This window comes from Brachycentrus maculatus, unplaced genomic scaffold, assembly GCF_059751285.1.
Source record: "Brachycentrus maculatus isolate JH-2025_06_01 unplaced genomic scaffold, ASM5975128v1 h1tg001210l, whole genome shotgun sequence".
In the NCBI taxonomy this organism is placed as follows: domain Eukaryota; kingdom Metazoa; phylum Arthropoda; class Insecta; order Trichoptera; family Brachycentridae; genus Brachycentrus; species Brachycentrus maculatus.
In genome coordinates, this window is record NW_028281895.1 from 45971 (window position 1) to 68191 (window position 22221).

The following is a 22221-nucleotide window of genomic DNA, read 5'->3' on the forward strand; positions in this document are numbered from 1 at the left end:
CAAACTACCAAATTACTCAAATTTTAAAAAAATGTTTATTTGTACGACTATATAAATCACAACGTAGGTTTATTTTTCAGGAAAAACTTCAAAGAAAATATCTTCTTCTTGAAAATATCATTATTGGAAAATTATTAAGAAAATATCAATATTGGAAAATTATTTACAGTTTTTAAAATGATCGCTTCAACCACACAATAATCAATCGCAAGCCCTGTTAATGTCCACACTTCCATATTCTCATGTTGTAAGGATTTTCATGTCTGCTGAATTTTGAATTTAGTTCGACAAAAATAACTCGGAACAAAAACATTAAAAAATGGCGATAATAAGCAACACAGAATTCGTGAATAAGGATATGAATTGGCTCAAAATATTATAATGTTAAATGTATTCATTGTTGCGAGTTCAAGTAGTGTGAGGTTATATCGGTAGTGTAAAGGCAAAGGGGTATATCTGTCTCAGACCAAATTTTACAGGAGAGCAAAAACAAACTTGTGATGTTAAATAACTCATTTGTTTTATGTATTTTTATATATATATACATATCTTAATAAAACTGAATAAGTATTGTAACTACAGCTATATTCTTTTGCCAGATAATGGAATACGCTATTTTATACATTTTGTGGAACAAACTTAGACAGATTTTGCCCTTAGACCCTTTGCCATTACACTACCGTTATGTGAAAAATGATGGAACACGCTTTAAATATTATTAGCTTTTATGTCTGTTGGGCAAAATCTTTGCAAGCAGGGAACAACTTACTGACTTACTTGTTAAATAATAAATATCTTTTCACTGAGCATCAAAAAATAAATAACACTTGATAATATCATGTGTTTTAAGAATGTTTTTTTTTTAATTGCAATCACAATAATGTGAAAAACATGAGTGAAAGAAAGGGAATGGAACATTAAAAATTTTGGGGGATGAATGTCTGCAAACGAGTTTTGTCGAAATCACCCCTCCGCCATCTGCAGTTGCCCATCCGAAACGATGAAGAGCTTAACAAGTTGTTCTCCGCCGTAACCCTACTTCTTAATTCTTCTTCTTCGGACATTTTAAAAACTTAAGTGGCGGTGTCGCTGGATTTTCGTTATTAAGTGTAATAATATATACATGTGTACATGTATGTATTTGTATACCAGTAAAGAAATTTTATGAGATTTTAATTATATATATATATGTATGTGTGTGTATATATATATATTTTTTAAAGGAAATGGCATTTATTATTCACTTTGCTTATTATGTACAAGGTTTTAAGATCATTTAATGGATTTGTGTTTCTTCTAGCTAAGTAAATATGTATGTTTAGATTTAAATCTGTGTTGGGAACAGGAGGGTTAATCTAGTGTATCAGGGACTTATCAGCGTTTGCTCATTGCTGGGAGAAAACCTCGTAAAACTCCTCGAGAAGTAGTTTGTTATTATATCGTATATCTTCTTCTTTTTTTTCTTCGTCGTGAAGTAGGTCTTGTGGCCTTGTGGTCAAGAGGGTAGAGGGTGTCGATCTTGGGTAGAATGATAAATGTTACAAGTGTGTAAAGAAGTCACTTTACCATTTTGTGACAGGTCATATCATGTAAAAGTGATCACTTAACTAGATTTCCATATATTTCTTCATCTTTGTTGAAACGTCAAAATGATAAAATGACTTTAAATTGTAAATTTATGATTCACTAAAACGGCGTTACATATCTGAAATTGGCAAATATTATTATTTTACATATTATATTTTGACATCTCCACATAGATGAAGAAGAATATGGAAGTTTGGGGGTAAAGTGATCATTTAAACCAGCCTATGACGGTCGTAAGCCCAGAATTCCGGTTACTTCTTCATCTATGTTGAGACGTCAAATAAAAGAATGATAAATAACTCCTATAATTGGAAATAATCCAGATTGGTGAACAAGTGTTTGGACACTCTCAAAATGTTGTTTATACAATTATTATTGTAAATTGACAATTATTTTGATATTAAGAGTGTGGACTTGGCTTGTTTTGATTTGTACGGACAGATTTATACTATTAGGTTTCCCGAGACGGTCTTATCGCCCCGTCCTTAAAAAAGCGCGAACTGGTTCGAGCTTTTTTGCGCTATATATGTATCAACAAAAATCCATTCTGGGAAGATAAAATCCGCTCCATCCATCACTCGGTGGCTGAACTTTTTGCGAAATAATGTATATACTTATAACAATTTTTATAAAAATATACTCCTCCTTGGATACCTTTCGTACATTAAAAATCAGAAGAAAGATTACTCTCAAATAACGAACACATCGTAGGTTAAATAAAGAATTACTTTTAGACAATATTTACTCATGATATTTAAAATTTGTACTGACGTTTTACATAATGAAATAAAAACTTTAAATTCTTTATTTATTTCACTAGTGACCGGGAATCGTTATTACCAATAACATCGATCTGTTGTTTTAAGACACTTTTTCCCCTTAGCTTGTTTTTGTCATTTAAAACATTTTTATTATTTAAATATAAAAGTGTTCATATTTACATAAAAAAATAAGTGATCGTAGATATATTACTTTTTGACATCTCATCGAAGATGAAAAAGAAAATAGAATTCTGGGCATTCACGGGGCTAATGACCCTCACAGGCTGGTTTAAATGATCACTTTACACACGTGTAACATTCACCAATTCTACTCATTATTGACAATCGAACTACTCAAATTCTTGGAAGTTCTATATATATATATATATATATATATATATATATATATATATATATATATATATATATATATATATATATATATATATATATATATATATATATATATATATATATATATATATATATATATATATATATATATATATATATATATATATATATATATATATATATATATATATATGAGATGTCAAAAATCTAGATTTGTGAACAAGTATTTGGACACACTAAAAAAGATCGTAGGTATGTAATTTTTTTTTTCTTACCAATCAACCATTCATGATTTTTGTCATGTTTTCTGCATCGTATTATTTACAAAGTCAGATTTTAAATATGACCTTATCAAATTATATGGGCTTTGAAGATAACAGATATGATATAGATCGAATTTATTTTTTCCCTAGAAACCAAATAGAATCCCGCTCAAAGTTAAGGACATACGAGTATATGTCTGATAACTAATATTCTGCTATGGTATCCTCTTCCAGTCCAATACACACGCAATATTTCAGCCCCTTATTTGGGATTATCTACTATTGAGGAACAGTTACTAACCACTCTTAAAGCTTGTTAAAAATTCAAAATTGTTATTAAAAATAAAACCGATTTTCAAAAGCTTGCCTAATACTTCAGTACCTATAACAATTCTCATTATTTTCTCTCAATATTTTTTTTCTTTCATACTAGCGTTTTAACCTAATTGTGCTCATTTTGTGCATGTGCCTATACATACAAGACGCCTTTACAAAAAATAAAATAAAAAATAATACCACGAGATTAAAAAACAAAAGTGTGACAAAAATTTGCCATTTTTTACTTGTTTTTTCAAAGTTCATTGTAGTTGTTTTTATTTAAAGGTGTCTCAATATGATATTGAAATATGTAACATTCTTCCCTTAATATGAAAAAGTCTGAGCATCTAAGGCCTATGACCTGCAAAGGGAAGAATGGTACATATTTAACATCAACTTGAAACACCTCTAAATTGAAATCTCATCCGTGAATAATCCAGTGTCCAATATAATGAATTATATTAACATAGTTGTTTAAATTAACTTTTTGAAAACGAATTATTCCGGTATGTTACATAATTAATTTTTATATCAATCTAAACTGTCGTTTCACTCGAGAATGGTTAACCTTTTATCGAATGAAGCCCATTTAATTTATGACGCATTAATAAGTTCTCGTATTTTAGTGCCTATTTCTCGATATCGCAATTACTTCGCTTGACTTAAATTCATCCCTTAGAGTTTGAACATGATGAAGTTAATTATTACCAAATTATTTATGTTCACGCATGCGCAATCTGTATTTGGTGACCCAGTTTTCACCCTGAGTGATGTTATAACCTCCGGGCCAACTAAAGGACTGCCATGTTTAATAAAACGTTCATCAAACAATACTAGACATCGATAACGAGCTTCTATTCATCGTAAATCATGTAAGGTCTACTCGTTTTGTTAACAATAGGCTCGCTGCATTTCCTGAAATGATTTTTTTTTCAATTTCTGAAAAGCTTATTTAAAGTATGACTTAATTTATATTAACACAACCTAGACGTTTATTTTGTATTAACATATTCATATTTTTTTTCCTATTTGTAATATATTTTAAGTAACGTATAATGTCATATATTTTATTTCACTAGTGACCGAATATTCATATGATATTATTTTTCAAATAATTCTTATAATTTTTACAAACATAGACGGACCTAGAGAGGGATTTTAAATCTCCCTAAAACATTGTTTTACCCTATAAATTTACAATCATTCATGCAATTTGAAATGTGTTTCTGAAACCATAATAATAATACGTTGGAATATTTCGGTATTTTTCTTAAATATCGAAAACATGTTTATTGTTTCCATAAATACTCCCATCATCTATGATCATATCCATTGATATCTAATCCTTATATCTAATCCAATGGTCAACCGGTCCGTATCATTATGTTTTATTTATAATATCCCCCTCTTGATCCCCACCTTGTCGCGGTGAGGGGGCTTGCGTGCCTCAGTGATTCACCAGGCTATGGCGGTAGTCTAACTACCAGAAGGGTCTCCCATGCCAAGCAGGTTGGTGAAGAGAGGTCAGACAAAGCGGGAAACAAGGTTGAGCCGACCTGTTGAGGGGTCCTCGGACCTCAGGCCTCGGGAGCGCAGGGCCAATCACTCTGCCTCCCTAAACCCTTTGATTACGATAAGTCCACGAAATGCCTCGGACACCGGCTTCTCTGGCACCCCCCGACCCGGCTGTGGTATTAGGACTGCGCTCACTAAACGGCTCCTATCCAACAATTCATCTTTCCGCATTGGAACGTACAATGTGCGGACAATGCAGGTCCACGGTAAAGATATTCACGCGACTCGTATCATGGATGACTACAAGTTAGACATCCTAGGACTGAGCGAGTCGCGATGGAAAGGATCTGGAAAGAGGTTGTTGGATAGTCACATGTGTCTGCACTCCGGCCAAGAACGATATCACCGTCAAGGGGTGGCAATTCTCCTTTCAGAAAGAGCAGCAAAGTGCTTGCTTAGTTGGGAACCAATTTCTGAAAGGCTTATACGCGTCACCCTCCAAACGGCCGATAGTTCTGTCACTGTCCTACAGTGCTACGCGCCTACCGAAATTGCAGATGCCCAAACAAAAGATGCCTTCTATGACTCTCTCCATGCGGTCATCGCCTCTCTCCCAAGAAGAACCCGCGTGGTAGTATTGGGAGATTTTAACGCGAGAGTCGGAACAGACCCATCACTTGCCCCAACGGTGATGGGAAGGCACGGCTATGGGCAAGCCAATGGCAATGGAGAAAGACTGGTCGAGTTCGCTAGTATTAACGACCTTGTCATTGGCGGTACGCTATTTCCCCATAAGTCCATCCATAAGTACACCTGGACCTCCCCTGACGGACGAACAAGAGCGCAGATAGATCACATCCTCTATGGACGTGCTAACCGGCGAGAGCTCCTCGATGTCAGGTCCTACAGAGGGGCCGACATTCATAGTGATCACGAGTTACTCGTCGGAAGAATCTGTCTGCAGCTCAAACGTCTGCCGAGATGTCCTCGGCGGAAGAGAATCAACTTAGACAAGTTGAAGAGTGCCGAAATAAGATTGAGATTCGAGGAAACGGTCGGACAACGTGTCCAGCAAGACACCGATCCTCAGCCCATTAATGTTGACTCGATTGAGGAACAGTGGGCTAGTCTCAAATGGGCTCTCAACTCTTCCGCCAATGAGGTTCTTGGCCCCAGGATAGGAGAAAGACCCCATTGGATGTCAGATGAGACCTGGGGAAAGATGGCTGAGCGCGCTCACTTAAAAGCACTGAGGGACAGTGAAAGTGACCCCTACCAACTGGACACCCTCAGAGATGACTACAGGCGCCAAGATCGTATAGTCAAACGATCATGCAGACTCGATAAGCGCCGTCATCTCGATTCTCTTATTGTAACGGCGGAACATGCTGCCCAAGGAAATGACACGCGGAAATTATTCCAAATAACAAGGAAGATCTGCGGAAAGAATTCGGTAACCCCTGGACCTGTGAAAAACACAAATGGAGTTACCGAATCTGACGCGGATCGTATAAAGGAAATATGGCGTGATCATTTCCACAGGGTCTTGAATCGCCCTCCTCCTCCAATCATCCTCGATATTCCCACGGAGGCTGCGTCAAGCATTCCGCGGGCGGTCGCCATACCTGATGGTCCACCGACACAGGCAGAAATTATAGCTGCCGTGTCGAAATTGAAAAATGGGACTGCCCCTGGTGTTGATGGTATCCACCCGGAATTCTTGAAATGCAGCGTTACTGGCATTATTGGCCCTTTACACCAATTAATGTCCAGTGTGTGGGAAGAAGAGCGATGCCCTAGAGACTGGGTAAATGGGGAGATTACCGTGTTACATAAGAAGGGTGATCCACTCAACTGTGACAAATACCGCGGCATTACGCTACTCAGCGTACCTGGGAAGGTGCTTGCCCACGTAATCTTGCAGAGAATCCGAGCCCCCATTATGCAGGTGCTCAGAGAAAACCAGGCAGGGTTTCTGCCTGGCAGGTCCTGTGCGGATCAAATCCATAATATTCGCCACATTCTACAGCAGAGCCAGGAATTTAACAGTTCTCTGGCGATGTGTTTTGTAGACTATGAGAAAGCGTTTGATAGTCCGCACAGGCCCACACTCTGGAAAGTACTGGAAGCCTATGGGGTGCCTACGAAATTAGTGGAGCTAATTAAGTCCCTTCACCTCAATAGTGAATGCCGAATGAGATTTGACGATGTTGTCACGGATTGGTTTGGGGTCTCTACCAGAGTCAGACAAGGCTGCGTCCTTGCACCGTTTCTCTTCATCATCCTCATGGATTTCATTCTTCGAAAGTCATTACCATCTGACCGAGGTATATCCATCTCCCCCTCCCGGAAACTCTGCGACCTAGAGTACGCAGATGATGCTGTTTTAATTGATGACTCCGTCGAGGGTCTTCAATTGATCGTCGACAGGGTAAATAGGTACTCTACGCACATGGGGCTTACAATAAATGTTGCAAAAACCCATGTGTTGTGCAACAGCTCATGCCTAGATGCCCAACAACCCTTGACGTTGAGTAACCAGCGCATCGAAAGGGTCGAGAGTTTCAAGTACTTGGGAGTGTACGCGACTGAAAATGGCAGCCTTCAAAAGGAACTGGGAGTGCGATTAGGACTCGCTGGGTCCGCATTCAACAGTATGAAGGCTGTCTGGAGATCGGATTTATACTCGGTGAAAACCAAATGCCGCCTATACAATGCCTGCATTGCTCCTGTTCTCTTATACGGCTGTGAAACATGGCACCTTACAAGGGCCCAAAGCAGCCGTGTACTAAGCTTTGAGAACAGGTGTTTGCGAAGAATCTTAGGCGTGCGGTGGTTTGACTTTGTGAGGAATGAAGAGATAAGGCGTAGGACGCAGCAAATCTTGGTCACAACTGTCGTCAAAAAAAGGCGATTCAGTTGGCTTGGCCACGTACTCCGCATGCCTCCTGAGAGCCTTAATCAAGCTTGCCTCTTTTACAAGGCATCAGGTTCGCGCCGCCCAGGACGACCATTGCTGACAATTCGTCGGCAGTTCTCGTCAGAACTTCGCGACGCGGATCTGACTTGGGAGGATGCAAGGGAGCTGGCAGCCGACAGAAAAGCCTGGAGACAGTTTGTGGACTCCATATGCTCCACCTAGGGAGCGGATATGGTTATTATTATTATAATTTACCCAAGATGTTTTATTGGTTTTATTAACGATTTAAATTTCACTTGGTTGATACCATTATCTTAAAATCTATTCACGTATTTGCTCATATGATGCGTTCCGAATTATTTTTAAACATCAAAAAATTTAAAAAATCTTTTGTGACATGTGTTTCGATACATTCTGCATCATTTTCAAATACCTTATCTACGGTGTTTGAAAATATGACAGTAACAATTAGAAGTGTAGGATAATAATAGAACGAAAAAATTAAATCATTAATTTTTTAAAAAATATTCGTTCACGTAGAAAATTGTGAGAAATTTTCAGTGAGATTCAAAGAATATCGGGTGGATCTAGTTTCTAAGAAAATAAAAATAAAATATTTCTTTTAATAAAGTCCACAGGGACATTTCCGTTCTGAATAAGGATTCCAACGTCACTCCATTTGATTCAGGTGCCAAGAGAGAATTAAAGAAGAAAAAACAAACCATCCCTTAAATTAAAAATACCTCGCTTTTCCTGTCATTCTGTGACATTCATAAATAAATTATATGTTGCAAAGTTTACAGGCGGCAAACACATTTCAATTTGATATTGTCTTGATAATAAAAATACTATTTTTGAACATCGACATACACATTTTCCTTTCAATTAAGATTAAATATAAATTTTGTGTACGACGCATATCTTGAATGTTTGAATATATTAAAAACTCAAGCATTCTGCAGGTGAAATTCAAATACTGAGATATTATATAAATTGAAATTTATATGAAATGTCACTACAAACATTTGTATGAAATCGGTAAAAATGTAGAGGAAAACCAAAGAAAGCTTAGCATGATCAGGTATTTCTAATACTTGAAAATTTTCACATTAAGAGTCCGAATAATTGACGGGCATATATAAGGAAATATATGAATGTGAATGATTCAAAGATCGTTTGCAAAAACAGATTAGTATGTGGCATTTTATTATCTCTGTTTACCTCTTCAAAGCAGAGGCATGATGGTTATTTTTACAATTTGAAAAATTAATAACGTACTATTTAATTAAATAACGTGTATACACAGTTATGAAAATATATTGTTAATCCCTTACTTTGGAGAGGTGTTTTTAGTGGAAATTATATCGTAAAAAGAATAATAAGTTTTGATTTTTTTTTTTTATTTCAAATTGCCAATTACAGGGTTGAACGAAGGTGAAAAAATAATAGTAAAGTCTCATATTTGTATATGAAATTGTTTTTCGACTGAAGTTTGCTGGAGGATTTTTGTGTCTTTGACGACATCATGTCAACATATTTTTAATATCACGTTTTACTTTAGAAAAATTTCAGATGCCCTGGAAACATATAATATACTGCACGTTGCATGGGGCAAAGCAAATTTGTTTGTTGCACGAATACTTGTTCAACAGAAGTTTGTAATTGAAACTCGTTCTTCAGTTTTAAAAGAGTGAAATATGAAATTCTCAATATTACATTCAAAGTCATCTAAAGCCGAACGACTGAAATTTCAATTTCATTTTGAGATGTTGACATTTGACATTTCATATGCAGCACTTTGACACAGCATATCATTTATATGCAGTTATGTTTTGCGATGGATATTATTATTAATATGTATTTTTAATATGTGTCGCCTACTTTCAAAATCCGCCTGATTCAATTTAAAAATATTTTTAGAGAGCGGGAGTAAGTCAAAAATCACGTCACTATCGGTTTGTGTCTCGTGTTTTTTTTTAATACAGTTTTTTTTTAATTTTCTATTTCAAAATATTTTATCTAATGATAGACAAATCTTTGAAACATAAATGTTACCCGGGGATAAAAATCGATTTACATGGATCTGTCGGATTTTGAAAGAAGTCGACACATATATTTTATGTTTATTCCATGATGCACGTTTTCAAATCACATGCGAAATATTAGTTTTTGGAGTGAAATGCTTGGCGCATTTATCTATCACGCTAGAAGCTCTGGTTTCGATTCGCAGTTCAAATTATAAGTGTTATAAGATGAGAAAAGTGTTATATAACCATATCACAAAGTTAACAATGCTTTAAACATACAAAATTTTTACAAAATTAATTATTCTTACGGTGATGTTTTCAAAATATGCAGTAAGCTAGAAATTTTACCGAATAAAACATTAATTTTGCATTAATTTTTAGAAATGGAATCTGTTTTGATGCGATGTGAGTACGCAATTTTCTAATGGGGTTTAGGTAAAATTTTCATTAATAAATATAAATATAATAATTATTTTTAGGTCAATAATCAAACTTAAACAACATGCACGAACGTAATACGTTATAACGCTGGGTGGATTCGTGACAAAGCTCAGTTAATCGTTCTCACCCTTGTTCACAAGACCGGCGCATGACGAATAGCTATTTCTCTTAATCTACCCGAGCGGTCACTGTTCGTGAAATGTTGAAAGAGGCTTTAATGAATATAAACATTTTCAGAGCTTTTAATGAGACCAGCCGTCGTGATGCATCTCGGGTTTGTAGCATGATACACATTTTTTTGGGAAATTGAAAAAAATTGCAGACCCCAGAATGAAAAATGGTCGACCCCTAAAAATTATGGCTGATGACCTAATTCCTGTCGCCAAGAGAAGCATGGACTAATATGGAAAAGGCTTACACCCAACAGTGGAGAGATGACTAAAAAAGAAGGCCTAAATGTTTCAATTATTATCTAGCATTTTCATCGGTTACGTTTGTCTATGGCTCACTCTGTCTAAATATAAAAGAAAAAACAAGTATTTTTAATGGATTAATTTAGCAATATGTAAGGGTGAACAATATTCCATAAGCAATCGAGCAACAATTTTATTAAATAAAATAAAACTTTTTATTTATCCCCTTTAATATTGGTACTTTTCTCCAAAAGTTGTTATCTTCAGGGATGGATTTGTACTGAACTTAATACTGTGAATTATTCATAGTAATGTGAGGAAGCGGAATAATAGAGCGGGTAATAAAGATTTGTAGTAAGACGGCATCGAGGCGTGTTTTTATTACGTTGTGTTGGCAGCGCCATCAACGGATGGCACTGCCATTGCTTTAAAAAGCGTTGTTTTTCGAAACTGATGTTTTTAAATTATGTCACAAATAATAACAACTGTCACACGATTCCCAAGGCGTTGATCATAAAAAAGTGATTTTTCATAGTATTTTTTTTTTAAATAACCCTAGGCTGGTACCTAAAGCGCATGGCTAGTATCCTTTATTTTTATTTATTTAATCATCAAAAACCTCCGTAGTGTAATGGTCAGCACGCTCGGCTACCGTTCTGGAGGTCCCGGGTTCGATCCCCAAGGGGGGTAAAAATAAATATAAGTGATTTTTTCACTGTAATATTTATTCAATAGTACCTTGGACTGGTACTTGAAGCGGTGGGCTGATCACCTTTCCTTCATGTGTAAAACGATCATGATAACACTGCGTTTATAAGACACATTGCCCTTTGCACCATTGGGGTGCGGATAAGGGTTTTATTATTATTTATTATTATTATTCATCAAAATAGCACTGCTTCTTTACGATGTAGTACCCTATGCAACATTAGGTGCGTTTAAGGAAAGAACAAGATGACACTTCTATCACAGTTAAAAAATGACGATTCATTTTCTTCATAACTAACAAACTAAAGGATGTTATTTTTTGACATCTCATCAAAGATGAAGAAGAATATGGAAGTCTGGGTATTTAGGTGGCTGACGACCGTCATACGCTGGTTTAAGTGATCACTTTACACAAGTGTAACATTCACCAATTCTACCCATTATTGATAACCACCCTTCTCAAATTCTTGGTTTTATATACGTGTATGAACCAATTAAGAAACCTTGTTCTTGAATCACAAGAACACTAGCGACATATATTGGTAAGATGAAAACAAGCTTTTCTAGCAAAAACTCTTATATTAGTATTTGAGGTCCGAATCCTGGATTATTATCCTATACATGAAAAACGCAAGAAAATATGAATTTCAGTTTTATTATTTTAGCTTCTAATTTGACCAGTTAATTCATTTACAACATTTTGAGTGTGTCCAAATACTTGTTCACGAATCTGGATTGTCTCCAGCTTTATAAACCCATGACGGTCGTCAGCACCGTAATTGCCCAGACTTCCGTATTCTTCTTCATCTTTGATGAGATGTCAAAAATAAAATGAAAAATTACTCCTATAATTGGAGATAATCCAGATTTGTAAACAAGTATTTGGACACTCTCAAAATATTGTAAACCAAAGGATGCTTTATTTTAATCACAAAACAAATCATGTTATGTTCTACTTTTTCTATGTATAAATAACAGTACTCTGTAGTTGATTTTAACAATAAAAGACCTGGAATTAGTTTTCGACAAAATATTATGCAGTGGTGCAGTAGTAATGGCAGAAATAAGTAGGTACCTAACTGAACAATACAAAGCGATGCACTTCGACGCAAACAAAGGTGAGCATCGTAGAGTTAATGTTTGATGTCTCTGAAGTATTAATCACAGTCATTGCTCGTTGGCCGGTCGCTTTGTCTCGTGAGGCAAACAAATCGATTTCCATGTTCAGACTCACACTTGGAGCCAATAACGTAACTGGAGGACACTCGAGTTTCCATTACCTATCCGTAGAGATACTCGAAGCCCGTATGCAAGCGTATGCATGCAGTATGCAACTTTTGTTTCTTGAAAAATATGCCAAAAGCTTCTTTTTCAAAAGCTGAAAACTCCGTATCAGAAAAAATTAACTTGACATTACTTTAAACTGGTACCCAACTAGACTAAAAACTAAAAACTTTTCCTTCATACAATTATATATCTAAAAAAACCCTTATTCGCACCCCAATGGTGCGTGCATAGGGCACTGCTTTATACAAACTCAGTGTTATCTTTACACTTGAAGGAAAGGTGATCAGCCCCCCGCTTCAGGACCAGTCCAGGGTAATATTGAATAAATATTACAGTGGAAAAAATCACTTATATTTATTTGACCACCCTGAGAATCGAACCCGGGACCTCCAGAACGGTAGCCGAGCGTGCTGACCATTACACTACGGAGGCGAACAAAAATCATATAATTAACGATGATAATACACTGTATCGATATGATTCAGTGTTTTTGGCACTAAAGTTTACAGATAAAGAAATAAAGGATGATATCAGAAAAAAGGAAGAAAAAAAAATATCGACCCTAAACTTTTTTTCTCTTCACCGTCGACAAGTGCACGAAAAAAAGGTACAGATTCAAATAAACAAACTGATTAGCTCTACGGCAGAAAATGGGGGGTGGTGTTCGAGAGAGGGGGTGTTAATAATGGCTCTAAAGGGAATAAAGGAATGAGGGTCGAAGTGGTCGGAAAAGTGATATTATTTATTAGGGTTTTTTCCGAGTTGAGATTTCCCCGAATATCTGAATATTCAATGCTGAACATGATTTTACCTGTAAAAGCCATAGAATGTGAAAGTTTAACTTTATGGTAGTGATATTAATTAATTATGTATATTATTAGTATTCATTATGTGGATTACTAATTTTGAAATTTTCTCACTAATAAAGTAACGTCGATTTGATATTTGAATAAACAAGATAATTTTTAAAATTAAAATGTAACTTTGTTTTAAAATCACCATAAATATTTTATTATAATTAAGTTTTAATAAAATATGAATAGTGATTTTAAAACAAAGTTACATTTTAATTATAAAATGGAAAATCACAAAGTTAGTGCTTCAAATATAAATCAAAAGATTATTTTTACAATATTTTGAGTGTGTCCAAATACTTTTCACAAATCTGAATTATCTCCAATTTAAGGTGTGATTTTTCATATCATTTTTTTGTGTCACAGTGTCACAGCGACACAGTGTCACATTCACCAATTCTACCCATGATTGATAACCACACAACATTTTTTTTTTGATAAATGTTAAATTAAATTAATTGTTTCGAAATTTGATCATATATTAGAACTTCTATAAATTTTAGTAGTGTAGTTGTCAATCAGGGATAGAATTGGTGAATGTTACACGTGTGTAAAGTGATTACTTAAACCAGCCTATGATGGTCGTAAGCCCTGTAAAAGTCCAGTCTTCATTATTCTTTATAACCTGTGTTGAGATGTCAAAAAGTTAAATGTTATTTTTAAATGTTCGATTTATATAATATTTGTTATCCTCAATTCCCATATTATTTTTTTAAGCTATATATATGAAGTATTGTCTTTATGCATACAAACAATAGCATGTTCGTATTAAATATTAGTATACAAGTATATAAATATGTTTAAATTCAAATTAAAAATAAATATTAAATATGTAGATATAAAAATTCAATTAAAAATAATAAGTCAACAAATGACTTTCAGACTTCTATTTCATTTGACTAGTGACCAAATTTTGTCATCACCAACACCATCAGACTAATGAGAGTCTATGGTAGACGAAATTCTGTGTTTATACACAACAAGGCAGGGGTTAAAAACCATATTATTTTTTACTTTTTCTAAAAAAAAGGAATTTATAATAAAGTTTATAATGTAAAATTATTTTTTTTTACTTTCATTACTGTTTTTTAGTTAAGTTGAGATGATTCAGCTGTAGTTTTTTATACGAAATAAGACTGAAGTATGAGCTCAAGTAACCTATTTATACACTTGTGTAAATTATTTCTAAATACTTTTGATTTGGGTCAGGAGTTGTAATAATCGTCGGGTATGTATGAGGAGATGCATGAATGTAGAAGAGGCAAAGAATGTTTGCAAAGACAGAGTGGTGTGGCGTTCGATTCTCTCTGCCTACCCCTGCGGGGAAGCGGCTTGATGGTTAGTTAGTTTTTACTTTTGATTATTATAAATTATGTAAATTTGAATATTTCCTTAATTTCGTTTTTCGATCTTTAAAATTTCATCTCAATTTTATTTTAACTGCCTTATATAAATAAATCACATAGTCTGCGTAATCGGAGGGCATGTATGACTAGATGCATGGATGTGAAGGAGGCGAGGAGTGTATGTCAGGACAGAAGAGTGTGGCGTTCCATCCTCTCTGCCTACCCCTGCGGGGAAACGGCGTGATTGTAGGTTGGTATATATAAATAAATCATAAATAAATAAAAATTAAAACGTTCTGTCTATTATATACGATAATTAATTATTATTTCCATTTTTTTTCTTTCTGGTTATCTGGAAAAACAACCGTTTTCAAAAAGTTTGCATTAATTAAAAAATTTCAATAACAATGTTGATCTTACTTATAAGGGATTTAAACATATACCAGATATAGGATAAGGGTTGATTGCAAAGTTTAATTACACTTTCAAAGAACTATTTAACAGTTACATAATGTGTACCTAACTGATATAATCTCAGTCTGAATGAGATGAGATAGCATTTAAATCCAGTATTTCTCCAATTACCAGATTGGAGTGTGTCTCTGCGTCTATATTCTCCATACCGCGTTCTCTTTGTCTACGGCCTTTGATTCAACTCAGATCTGTGCTCCAGATTTCGCCATTGTTTTGAAAGAAGTTGCACATACTCCGAGAGCTTTCTTACTATTTGCCCTCCGGTGCAATTTTTAATTGGCTCGAAGGAAGATCCGTCATCGAGATATTCCACACCCAGCTCTGATTTGCTTCGTTTTTACTTCAAAGTAAATATTTTATTAAATAATAATAATCATTAATAACACTTACATTAATCCGCCTCCGTAGTGTAATGGTCAACACGCTCGACTACCGTACTGGAGGTCCCGGGTTCGATTCCCAGGGGGGGGGTCAAATAAATATTAGTGTTTTTTCACTCTAATATTTATTCAATAATATCCTGGACTGGTACCTGAAGCGAAGGGCTGATCACCTTTGCTTCGTGTGTTAACGATCAAGATAACACTGCATTTATACGATGTAGTGCCCTACGCACCATTGGGGTACAGATAAAGGTTTGATGAATAACACTAATATTTAATATGCGATCGCTGTATCTGTAATGAGCGTTGCTTGCGAAGGATTTATTTTTTAACTAACTAACTAACCATCGCGCCGCTTCCTTGCAGGGGTAGGCAGAGAGATTCGAGCGCCACACCACTCGATCTTTGCAAACATTCTTCGCCTCTTCTACGTTCATGCATCGCCTCATACATACCCGACGATTATTATGACTCCTGACCCGGACGCTTTAGTGTATTTGACATACGTGATTGTGCCAAGTTTTCAAGATTTATTTTTTTACTATGTATAAACCGTCCATACATATATTTCGTTACCTGAATGCTGAATACTATCCTTACTCTTAAAACGTATTTTAAAACAGCTAGTTTTAAATAGCATTAAGTACTATTTCTAAAATTAAAATTACTTCTGTTTGTACGCCTTCGTATTGTAATAGTTAGGGCATTTAGCTGCCGTGGTAGATAGGTCAGATTTAAGTGCTTTTTCACTATTGTATTTATTTTAATATCACCCTGGTACCGAGTGCGCGCAAGACGGATAACCTTGCTGTATGTAATTTCGCAACAAATTTAATATAATTTCGTAACTGCATCTGATACGTTAAAGGGTTAAAAAAAAACAATTTACATTATCTATCAAAATGTCCTATTTTAAAGTCATAAGATATATTTTTATTTTTAATGAATTTTTTTAACACAAAATTTTTTACAAGAATTTTTATTTTATTTAAAAACACAATTTTATCAATTATTACTATTATGAAAAATATATTAAATTTTTAAAACATCATTTTAATTATCAAAATTATATGATGATATGAATATGAATGTTTCTGTAAATATGAGTAGACGAAACGTTTATAATTAATTGAGAAGTTAAGCAGGATATTCAAAAAAGGTCGATCACTTATCCTCTAATCTACCTCTAATTTCGGCTGTAAACTCGAGTCAGAGGCCAAAATATTTGTGTAAATTTACCAGCGTCCCAACACGTACCTTTGCCATTACGTTTTTTTTTCTATTTTTGCAGATAAACGTACTTACTTTGGCAGGAAAAAATGACATTTATTTCTGTTTTTATTTTGGAATTTTCGTCCTCATGGGAAGCCGTAAAATATCCGTATTAAAGAAAAACAACATTTTATCTGGAAAATAAAAACAGTCGTAAACTTTTGCGCTTCAAAAATTCACAACATGCATACCACAAATGAATAAAATACCTACATGATTACATAGACGTTCCAATTACTGTAAACATTTCGCGGATATTAGTTTTTTCGGCACAGTTTATTTTTATATAGCCGAAAAACTTTGCTGAAATCGTCCTAAATATTTCAGAAGGAGAAAAAAGGGAAAAAGGTACTAGAAAAGTTATTTATGCTTAAAATCAGCTTTGTGATATTGCAAACTTTTATTTATTGTTTTTATTATATACCTAGCCGTATTTATCACAAATGCGTTTATATTTTGAGGTGTTTTTAACAGTTTATATTGGAGTTATGTTTTGCCTTGCTTCTGATGTACACGTAATAAGGCATTTAGTAAAATGATGAAAATTACATCCAAATAAAAAAATCAGGATATGGAAGTATTTTGGCTATGGTCTGATTCACTTTTAAAATGTCCGGCGTTTTTTGTCATATTTGAATTCGTATTTTTTACAGCCTTTACTAACTTACCACGTCTATCTATTAGTTCTTATAATCCATCATATTTTATGTGTAAGACACCACGATTAGTCCTAGTATTAAAAATCCATGATAAATTTTTAAACTGATTAGCTACATTTTATGTTATTTTTTATAAAACAAAGATGCCTTGATAATTAGTGGTTCATTTTGTCAGGTTTATGGGGAACATTAATATACCAATATTATGATGAGAGTCTGAAGTATTGTAACACAAGCAAGAAGCCAAGGTTAATTAGTCCTAGAAGCGTGATACGACAGCAAACTTCGTTGATTTTGATTAAGGCATGGTTCTCACAAGTTGTTTGGCTTCTGACGACAAGGGTTTACATATAAGTGCGACGTGAATCCTTGCAAAAGCGTGCCAGTTTAAACGTGCTGCAAAAACACTTTTGAAACGAGAGATAGTCCTTTTAATCATTAAGTTTTTTTTCAAATTTGTAAATAGGATTTTTTTCCGACTTTTAACTTTTATTAAAAAAAAAAAGATTTAAAAATTAAAAAAAAAAAAGTAATATAGTTTATTTTTTGTTTTCTTTTATTTCAATAAAAAATAACTCATACCTTTTTACTACTACAGGTATTTTTTTGTTATGTAATTTCACTATTAATATATACCGAAATATTATTGGCTAACTTTATTTTTTTGTGGTGATTAGCTAATAATATTTTGCATACACTCCCCAATGATTTAAAACCCGCCTTTCAAACTTATAATTGTTTGAATAAATCAGGAATTTATTCCTTACAATGCTCATCATGTCCCAGCTATTACAAGTATATTGGAAAATGTATTTTAAAAAGAAATTTCAACATCCGATGCAAAGAGCATTCAAGATGTATAAATAATAATATTTATTCTAAAATGGCCAATCACCTAATAGAAATAATCATTAATTTGATATAAATAAAAGTCTAAATATAGTACGCACATGCAAGGAGAACTTTAAATTAGATTATTGGAAATATTAGAAATTAAAAAGGCAATTAATAATATTTTACAACTAATACATACACAAGTAAACCATTTTTCTAAAAGTCAGTTATTAAATATGTTTCCAATTACTCAACATCCCTGATTCCTTTTGACTGTGACTGCTAACCAATACAAAAAAATTGAGAACTACCCAAGCTCCTTTGCCTAACCGTCAAAATATTTTATATATTTTTAAGTTGATAGTGTTTTAGTATTAATCAGTCTTTATAAAGAATCGGTTAGCTTCGAAACCGGTAGGCATTATAATTAAGTTCTAATAACATATTTTTAGTGATTTTAAAACAAAGTTACATTTTAATTATACAATGCAAAGCAATCACACTCTTTCCTAGCTAATTCTTATCTATGTAACATAATACTTGACTAAGACCTTGGTTTCAGAATCCCTCACTTTTATCTACTGCCCACTCAGATTGCAACTACGTAAGACATTTTTAATATCAAAGTATCTTTCGTGTGGACACAACAATAACATCATTTTTCATAATGGAAATGGAGCACATCAGTTTCAAGTAGTAACATGACACACCCCACGTCACTTCTTTAATTACTGCAGACAATGGCAGGGCTAAAATCTAGGGGAGAGTTTGATGTCTCCGGACAGAATCAGAATAATATATCGAGTTTCTTATACAACACTCAACGTACGCCCCTAATTACTTACGCATTATGAAACCTCAAATATGACGAAAACCTTATTCTCTTATTTGATATAGTTTAAACTTAATTGAATATATAACACATGTTCTTATTCCGCTTAAAAACCACCATACATACAAACACAATATTGTGGGGTGATTATCACACCCAAATACCTACATACTCCATGTTTTTGAGTAAACCACAGAAAACATAGTTTTATTTTCTGGTCTGTACATGAGTCAAATATGTACATTTCACCGTATCGAAATTATAAGTAATTTTTACAATATTTTTTGTTAATGTATTTTTTTAATAATTAAAAAACTATTACATCATAATCTTACATTTGCAATAAAAATTATTTAAAAATATGTTAGCAATAGTAATTATCCTATGACAAACTCCTATATCTTTACTAATGATTACTTTTTTACTGCACTTTGTACTTAAATACTTTGATTTTTCGTTATTAATAAATATCACAAGGATTATGATTTCAATAAAATAAAAAACTTTTGGGTGTTAATTGAGTATAGAGTGTTGTTATTGGCTGAAGTGAGGCTTAAAAATATTTTATAAGTTGCTGAAAAATATACAATTCCTCATATGTTTTATTCTATGCTGAATTAGGATCTCTTAAGAGGTTTTAGCTTTACAGTAAAATATCGGTAGAGCACACTTAATCTTCGCGTGTGATTTCTTAAGGTATCTTCATACGTTCTTTTTTAAAAATTATATAAATGTAAAAAAAAAACGTTACAAAAAGTTATAAAAATGAAAAAACATAAACTTTTTTTTCCTGTGTAAGAATTTCCAAATAAAATAATTTATTTATGTTAAAATTATAATATTTTTGTTCCAGTTCGGCGAGTGCAATAATGCCGTGTTTCATAGTTTTAAAGAATAAAATTAAAATAATAAAATAGCAACAACGAAAATATATAAATTTTGCTTAAAAAAAACTAACGTTTTTCTTGAAAAATAATCTCGCTGGCAATCTCAATACCGGGCTGCAGTACTGCCATATGTCCAGCCCCCATCTGTGATCCACAATCAATTTGATGATGAGGTTGGAGCTCTTTATCAGCTTCTCCCCGAAGCCTGTTACTCTATGTCTTATTAGCCCATCCCAGTGTGGTGTGTGTGCTAAAGCATATATAGGTACCACTCGCACTACAGTATCGGAGTAACCTTATGAGGACTGAACCTGTATCTATGTATTATATATTATATTTTGTTTTTTTCTGAGCGAAATTTTTACGAAATCTGCAGATAAATATGACAATAAACAGTATACCCAAACATGCAAGCTGGAAAACTGAGTTTTTTCAAATGTCCATAACATATAATCATTCGTCAATGAATTTTATTTGAATTTTCAACACTATGACATCCTACGTAATGCAAAAAATAAACATAAATAATTTAAAAAATCATTTAAATAAATATACAAAGGAAGTTAATGTTAAAAAAAATCTAGGATGTTTTTCGCAAAACATAAGTGAAATAAATGAAATAACAGTATTTTAAAAGTGTACCAATAAAAAGTGGTTAAAGCAAAGTTGTTTTATTTGATAAAGTTTAAAAAATAAACTTTGAAATACAAACATCAACATTACAATATATGGTATGTATATCAAAACTTTACCAAAAACCAACACGTTCCTTGTATATTGAATTTCGGCTGCGCAAAATTCAATTATGATGGAATGAAAGATCATTGTACTTGGAAGTTGAGTGTGAAAGACTTTTATGAAAAGGTGGTGAATATTTGAAATGTGACAAGCCCTCACAAGTAAAGGGGTAATTCATCTCCAGTGTTTTGATTTGAGAGTTTGAAACTAAGTTTACGATAGCAACTCTTGAATGTTGAGTAGACATTTACTATTAAGGATAATTATCATTGAATTCATGTGATAAATTTATACCACGATAGTAATGTATACAATTTAATTTACAAAATAAACTAATATTAACTCATTCAATGGATTTGGCAGTCACTTGGTGTAAATATTTTTAAATTTTTAATTTCAGTTTTACTCAATAAATACCACAATTTAATTTTTAAAATTTGCGACATGTTTTTCAAATCATTCCGCATCATTTTTAAACAAATGATATGAGACTGATCTTGATCTTTTTAAGACGATGCCGGCCAGAATGTAACGGTCCATAGAAGCGCTATAGAACTATGATTACTGACTTCTTCGTACCTCGGTTGAATGGCATTCATGTGACAGAACTGTGGTTTCAAAAAGATAGCGCAATATGCCACACGGTGGGCCAACATAAATTTATTGCGGGAAATTAAATATATAATTATAATGTACGCACGAGTACGTACATATCTGTACCGTAAAATATGTTTGTTATTGAAACCCACAATGGCACCTTAAATAAATTAGGGATGTGAAATTTGAAATCCTTTTAAATGCAAATATTTTATAACCTCAAACTAGTAAAAAAGGAACGTAGTTTATTTTGTTGTGATTTCTCGAGTTTCCGTGAATCGACATTATAAAAAAAGAGTCTCATAAGCTATTTGTCTGGCAAAAACGATTTCGGGATTTTGTCTGGTTACAATCTCTCTTAGTAAAGTTCGGTAATCGGAGCGTAAGCCTCTGAGAAAAGCAAAGTTTACAGAGATTTGAGAATTTTCAGAATGTTTGGCAGCCTTTGTGTCACCCGGGGGTTGAAACTTTATCCTCCCTTGCATTGTTTTCCGCTTGGAGGCTGGCCAACGGCCTCGTTATGTACACACTGAATTTTCCACACCGAGGAAAAATCCCGAGCCACCTTTTACTCCAGATTTAAAAAATCTATTATTTCTGAACTCCCGTGGCTTAATGGATCCTCAGAATTAACAAATAATATCCATTTCGGATAAAATAAAACTTTGTTTTTTTTCATCGTGGAATATCTTTCCTCAAAGATTTTTTAAAAGTTGAAAGTGATCGATAAATCTAATGGATAGTTATCCGA

At 33.6% G+C, this 22221-nt stretch overlaps 1 protein-coding gene across 1 annotated transcript in view; it reads left to right on the plus strand.

Moving 5' to 3' along the window:
- Positions 1-4781: 4781 nt before the first annotated feature.
- The window catches only part of LOC148299286 (uncharacterized), a 79499-nt gene continuing 62059 nt past the window's right edge, over positions 4782-22221 (plus strand). The window contains exon 1 of the mRNA XM_088276233.1: positions 4782-6251. Coding sequence (XP_088132359.1) covers positions 4782-6251 — 1470 coding nt within the window. The remainder of the gene's footprint in view (positions 6252-22221) is intronic.